This window comes from Dipteris shenzhenensis, chromosome 9, assembly GCF_047967505.1.
Source record: "Dipteris shenzhenensis isolate YYH24624 ecotype China chromosome 9, Dip_SZ_1.0, whole genome shotgun sequence".
Lineage (NCBI taxonomy): Eukaryota > Viridiplantae > Streptophyta > Polypodiopsida > Gleicheniales > Dipteridaceae > Dipteris > Dipteris shenzhenensis.
This window is the reverse complement of record NC_141604.1, coordinates 30806372-30813654: the sequence shown is the minus strand read 5'-3', so window position 1 is coordinate 30813654 and position 7283 is coordinate 30806372. Positions and strand designations below refer to the sequence as shown.

The 7283-nt window shown below is 39.2% G+C and overlaps 1 protein-coding gene across 2 annotated transcripts; it reads right to left on the bottom strand.

Annotated features, from left to right (window-relative positions):
• Nucleotides 1-5231: 5231 nt before the first annotated feature.
• LOC147898503 (auxin-repressed 12.5 kDa protein-like) lies at nt 5232-6925 on the bottom strand. 2 transcript variants are annotated; one of them, XM_087379913.1, is made up of 5 exons: nt 6840-6925; nt 6616-6756; nt 6082-6243; nt 5755-5869; nt 5232-5424 (listed from the first exon to the last, which is right to left on the bottom strand). In XM_087379913.1, the coding sequence occupies exons 2-5, from the start codon at nt 6707-6709 to the stop codon at nt 5388-5390; spliced, it is 408 nt and encodes a 135-aa protein (XP_087236039.1). In that variant the 5' UTR covers nt 6710-6756; nt 6840-6925; the 3' UTR covers nt 5232-5387. The 2 variants fall into 2 exon arrangements, with proteins under 2 accessions (XP_087236039.1, XP_087236040.1); XM_087379914.1 differs by lacking the exon at nt 6840-6925 and having other exon boundaries at nt 6616-6823.
• Between the last annotated feature and the right edge of the window lie 358 nt (nt 6926-7283).

Genomic DNA, 7283 nt, shown 5'->3' with positions numbered 1-7283 from the left:
CAACAACAAAGTCAACATCAAAGTAAGAATCAGCATCAGCATGATCCCCAGCAAAATTAGCATCGGCAAAGAGGAAATCATTCCAATTGAGGAAGATTCCAAGAACGAGGGAATGCATCCACCAATGTGTCAAACATTCAGTGCAACTACTATCATAAGTTTGGACACTATGAAAGTGATTGCTGCAAAAAGCAGTACAACCAAGGCGGTCAATCCAACAACAATCGAGGGAATTTCCAAGGAAGAGGAAATCATTGCGATGGACATTCCAGTCATAGTCATTATGCCAACAATGAACCTAAGAATATGCTCCTTGCAAGCCAGGATATGGAGAAGATTGAAATAATATATCTTGACATTGATTGCAATTTGAAAGGGGAATACATTTATCAAGTTGACCAAGCAGATCAAGATCCTTGGTACATCAATAGTGGCGCATCATGTCATATGACAAAATACCAGGAATGGTTCACAAAGATGAAACCATTAGAAGGAAAAAATAATGTCATCTACATGACAGATAATACATAGGATGTGGACTACATGATGTGAGGATGTGGATCGAGGACATCCCATAAGGAGAGATGTGGATCAGAGGATCCCACAAGTGTTGATTATTCTAAGGGCTCTCTCTATATAAGAAGCCTATCATGTATTGTTGAATAGAGAAATGCACATACACTCAAGATTCTGTTTATGAGTCCAAGCTAATCTATCTTAGAGCCTAAATTGATTTGAGGTACATGTCATAAATGCTCTCTTTAGCATGTTTCCACATAGGTTTCATTCACCTTAGAGCGCTTTATAGATCCTGATGCACGCATATTTTCTCAGCCAGGTGATGGCTCGCATTTGCCAATCGGTTCCCCTTGCTTTTATCTTCTTATATATCATATCTATCAATGTACACTACAAGGATTGGCCTCATTTTCAATGCTCATATTGATGTAAATTACATTGGAATATTTTTAGAAAGAACCATAAGCGTCGATAGTACCATCCATATTACTGTGTCCATAAATTCCCCACCCACAAATCTTGCCAATGAGGGATTCGACTCATGGTGTAAAAAATTAACTAAGGCCTGCAAACATTGGGAAATAAGCATTAGAAATAGACCGGTGTATAGTAGTGCATTTGGGCTTTAGAGAAGCAAAAAAGGCATCAGAAAGTGAGAGGAAATGGTCACCAAATGCTCTTTTGAGTTTGCATGGTTCAACAAGTCATCTTGGAATCTATGTGGCTAAAAGCCTATGGTGCATGTGGTACTTTGAAGCTTGTGAACTACGTCATTACCATAATTATCCCTAATTAATTCTTGATTAATACTAATCATTTGACATGTACTTTGCACAGGTAGGCAACGTCTTCCTACAATGTCCGTGCAAGTCTTTTCTTGGTAGGGCTTTGCTCAAATTCCATAAAAGATCTCAAGGATAACCTTTTCCTATGAATCTACCAGTTGCCACGTTCTATGCAATTAAAAATTTCAATGAGCTTGTACGGTTCATTCCATCTAAGCATGATATTGGGTGTGAGGGTACTTAGCCTAGTGTTGTATGATAGGATGAGCATGCCTAACTTTAAGTGCTTGGGAACTCTGCTTGGTGTTGTATAATAGGGGTTTGAGGGGACTCATCTTGGTGTTGTATAATAGGATGACCATGCCTAACTTTAAGTGCTTAGCAAAAATATGCTTGTCATGCCAAGATTTTCTCTTCCATTGAATGACTTGCTATGATTGGATTTGTGATTCATCCAGTTATGCAAGTTATTGCAAGTGCCCTATTGCTTCCCTAAGTTGATGCTCAACAACTTCCCGAAGACTCACAACAAGGAATGACTTGCTTTCAAACCAAGTGCCATGTGGAAGGGAGTTAAGTTTTATGGCTACCCTGTATGCCATACGATATGCCCATAAGGCTGCATTCAGCTTGGTATCCCAGTCTCAATAATGGATGCTGACTATCCTGGTGAGAATGGACTTCAATACTTGGTTGGTTGACTTGGATTGGCCATTGCATTGAGGATAATCAGTCAATGTGATTCAGCCGATAATTATGAACTCGGTTATCAGACAATTAAAGACTTCATTCATGAAATGCGTTCTTTGATCATCACTGACAAACTCAAATGGACAAACATATATATAACTGATGAGCTCATAAGGTGGTACTCTTGTAATACCATGGCTTCTACCCACTTGGTAGCATATACTATTTCCATTGTTGTATTTTTGTGTGTAATGAGAAACATTCATGAATGGACCAATATAGTCCAAGCCCCATCTGAAGAATGCTTTGAGGGGGTGCACTACTAAGAAACCCTATGTATCACATGCATTAAAAGGGTATTAAGAAAACCCCTCAACTAAAATTTCTCACACAATAAAAACACTCCTCTTTACTTATGAACTAAGTGAATTTTTTGAAAAATTGAATTTACAAACCCCTCCTGTTATTGTAATTCTATTGAAATTCTCCAAAAAGTTGGAATAAAATACCCCTCCTTTTGAATGCACATGGTACACTAAATTTTTTTAGGTGAACCCCGCAAGAGAATGCTTCCCATGGCTAACTTTGTTGGAGTGGCATATGGTGCTATGGTAGCAAGCAACCTATCCTTTGGCAAACATCACATTCCACACATCGAGCATGCCAAAAAGAGTATTCCACTGCAATCCTTCTTGCAAACTTGTGCATCTCTAACTTATCTTCTTAACCAAAGTTAGTTCCAACACCTATCTGACAAATATATGCAAGTGGATATCATCAGAAGACATAAAGAAATCATCCATTCAAGAAATGAGAATTCTAGCCATCGCCGCCGTATGTTTGATTGAAAGGGAATTTCCAAAAGTAATATGGACATCTATTTTCATCTAGTTGAGCACTTGGCAGATGAAGTAGAATATGTAGAAACTTTGCATAGTAGATGGATGTTTTTCTTGGAGTATTTTATGAAAGTGTTGCTATGATCTAAATGCCAAGCTACCAACTCCTTGACTCGCCTGGCATGTAGCCCATGTGAGTGCTGACACTCATTGAGAATGCCCGCAATGACAGCAGTAGTAGATTCTAAGGCCGATGGCTTCTTGGTCTCAATCCTCCCCATCTGCAACTATACATAAGGGGGGAATGTTGAGATAAAGAATACACTCTATTTCTTGTATGGCCAAATCTAAACATGCCTCAACTTTGGGATGATAGGATGATCCATGAGTAGGGAAGCAAAAAGACAAAGAAAGTGAGTGTCTACTTTCAACTCAAAGTGAACATTTGTCTTTACAATTGTCAAGAAATTGAGAAGTGGATTCAAACAATATGAACAATAAATATCTTTAAAAAGAGAGGAGGATAGAAAGGCATGACAAGGAACTAATAGGACTTATGCTTGAGAGTTATCAATAATGCCTGCTAAACGCACCATGTATTAATCTACATAGGGTTGTGATCTACAAGTAATAATCATATTTCTCTATTTACACTCGTTTATAACTTTTATTTATACACTAAAGAAAAATATATTACCTTTGTTCAATGCAATGTGGGTGTATGGTAGTCACTTCTGAGTGGAGAAAGATGATGTAAAATGCAATGCATTTGATAGAGGAGTCATGGCCAAATTTTTGCAAGATAATAGAGCTAATACAAGGGACACAGATGTCATTGCAAGTGAAATGGATCATATTGGAATCATACAAGACATTTGTAACTGTAAGTTAGAAAATTCAAAGCATTTATATTTTATGTGAAATAGTTCAAAATCATGTGTAGAGGTGCTCAAGCTACAATTAGAAAGGATCTAAGTGGGTTTTTTGCCATTGATTTGACAAAATTTTCAGATGACGTATTGATGCATACGTTGTTCCCTTGCATTACTAACAAATAAACATTTTTTTAATATTTCTCTTACCCTTGGATTTCATTAAAGCTTGCATAAACATATCATGGATTTTTTCTCAACCATATCTTTGGTGGTTCTTCAACTCAAGAAAATGGACAACCAATGGTGGTTTTTTATTCAAGTTACACCTAGAAAGTGACACATATTTGTAGATGTGGAAGTGGAGCATGAGATGGAAGATATACAAATAAATGTATTGGAAGCTAGAACTTTCAATACGCCTTCTACAAGAGTTTTTGAATGTGAAGATAGTTCGAGTCCCTCTAAGGGTTTCCATGCTCAAGATGTGCGAGACTAGGCCATGGATCATCATCAATCTCAAGAGGGCAACTTGGAAGATTCCACCAGCAGCTTTGATTGATTAGAGAATGGAGGATAACACTCCTAGAAAATATTTTGTATTACAAAAACATTTGCATCTAATCTCATTGTTACAACTTACAAGGTATAGGGTGTCCCACACATGTCCAAAATTGTCAATCATTAAACTCTACAAATTATCGAAAGCGTTTTTCAATGCTATGCTTTTTCTAAAGCCTTATCAATGCAAATGTCAATGATAATACCAATGTTTTTTGGAGACGTTTCTAGAGCCTTATCGATGCAAATGTCGATGCTAATACCACTATTAATGTTTTAAGCATTGTTTGATGATATTTTCAACGCTAATCTTGACCTAATCTCCTTTAATTATTGACAGTAATATCAACAATGATATTGACACTAATATCAACAAATGCACCTTCACACTAATATCAATGATACAACCTTGTCAATAAAAAATCAGGGAAAAGCGTCAATGATATTCATTTGAATCGTGAAGTGTGTGATTACTTTGTTGAAAGGACTCTCCCAACCCAAGTTTGGTTATTATGCTTGCTTTACAAAGCAAAAGTATAAAAGTATTTCAACATGAGAAATGCAAATGCCTACAAGAGAAAGATTTCAATTTGCTTCTATGATGAAAGTTTTGAATTTTTGTTACTAACTCCATTGCTTGCACTAAATATCTATTCACTAAAGAAAACGTAGAAAAAATTCCCCACCCATCTCCCAATGGAGCTTGAACAAAAGAAAAGGTTCTAGTACCACTCGTTGCATACCTAGTGAGTGATCACGGTAGAGCCTTAAGTGTTTTTGGTGTAAAGATTGGTTAAAGAGACTTTCAAGCCATTAGAAAAAGGCAAACAAACAACAAAATTCACAATTTTATAAATGAGAGACTACTCTTTCAAGAAACTTTAAAGCGACGAACGAAGAGGAAAGTGCACAAATTACACTAAGCAAAAGTTAATTTCTATACGTAGATCTCTTTTTTGGGTTTTAGACTTTCATATGTATTAAAACGTGAATTATTTAGCATTGTATATACATATTCATGTGATGTAATTCCGTCCATCAATAAGCTCCCGACTAGCTTTATATATGCGAACTGCTAGCCATATGTGAAAATGGCTATGGTGTGTTAAGATCAGTGCACCTTAACGCCGGCTTGTTTTCGTCTCCTCACTGTAAAGCCTGCACCCGATTCAAGTTCACATCGAAGCAGCAGGTCGACGTCAACAAAAGAGAAACGGTCCTTTACATGTCTCCCCAATCCCTAGTTAGAGCGTGTACAAGCCTCTTCAGATGCTAAGCACACGCACAGGCACGTTGCAACCAAATCAAGGTAAGAAGTCTCGACTCAGCAGATAATGCCCAGATTCAACAGGCTAGGGGGTTTGCGGCTTAGACAATATTGCACAGGATCAATGTCGACGAGTTACAACAATGGCTAAGATATCAGCTCTGTGGAGCATATATAGATACGAAGCAAAACTGGCGCAAAATTGGTCACAATAGAATTACCAGTCGTAGACTGTCGGAGAGTTGGGCTGCGCCTTGTCGAATTTAGCTGACCCAATTTTCTTCATATTATGGTTCCTACCAGGATGAAAGACGCCGTGCCAAACGTTTGGTCTTGCTGCAACACAAACTTCATAAACGCAGCATGAGCTCAAGCCAGGAGCTCAAGCCAGCGCGGATAAGCGCTGCGTAACGAGCGTATTGCCTTGCACAATACTTTGGACTATCTCCCTGAAGCGTTCAAACTATCTGCAGAACCGACAGTAGGACCTACTTGACCACAAAGCAAAGCCACAAAACAACCGCGTTAAACACAAAGTTTAACACTACCGCCGGGAGACGCGAGCGAAGGCGACATAGGAGAAGAGGGCCCGGTTGGCGTTGATGGCTCCGATCCATCTCGTTCAAGAGACATGCTCCGCAACGGAGGTGGCTTTGGAATAGTCAGGGTCTCGCTCTTCCCTCGGTCCACCGTTCGCCGTCTTGCCTCATCTACAACAAGCAGGAGGGGAAAAAAAAAGTTGAAAACTGCCGGTTACACTAAAAATTTCAGTGCTCCAGAGCTACTTCGCAACCCTTGTCGATTTAGACACTATAGGTCCTGCCACTGCGTTCATCGGTCAAAACTTCTCTATGATGCTTGTCGTCAAATCACGTCACACAATGGCATCGTTGCAAGCAGTAAGACAGCTTGTTAGCTGTATATGCGAATGCCTCAGAGAAGATCACTTTAGCAACACTCCGCTAGTCGTTGCCTCAAAGATGAACAATGAAGGCACGACTTGAAACGAAATCTACAAGAGAAGAGGCAATGAGACCCACAGTGAGACTGGAGAGGGAAGAGGAGGGGGTTCAGGAAGCCACCTTTGGAAGCCTTGTGGCTACGGCAAGTGTAGGTGTGGTCGGAGGGAGCAGGGCCAGCGGCGACATCGTCCCAAAGTTTACCGAGCACGCCCATAATGAAGGAATTTATTGCAGAAGGAGCTTGGATCCTGATTAAATATTGCGAAAAGGAAGGTCTCCGAGGATGGCTATGGCGTGAAGAAACTCTTCTTTTGCATCCAATCGTCCAAAAAAGTAAGGGTAGGAGGATGGCTTTGTCTATGGCATGCCATTTTCTAAGGCTCCCTTCGTCTTTTCACTCATATCAACAAGGAGAGATGGATCACATTTGTAGAGGAGAGCAAGGGCACCATGAAGAGATGATGACTTAAATTGAACTCCACACCTTCTACACTAACTAGAGCGAAATGAGCACTAGTTACGCTTTTAAGTTAGATAGGCCCTCGAGCCTAAAAGAGCCTTAAAAATGACTCATGATCTTTCGAGAAAGTCCTTAGCAAAGAACTCTCACTAAATGAGTAAAAGCATACCGAAGTGACCGAAAAAATGCGTAGTCAAAGCAAGTGTAAGCTACAAAGAGATTTTGTCTCTCATGGAATAAGTTCATGGTTAATGATAGCATTAGGTGTAACTAGAGTGAATATATATATGCTTTGATTAACTAGATGTAACAACACTCTCAAGAGAAG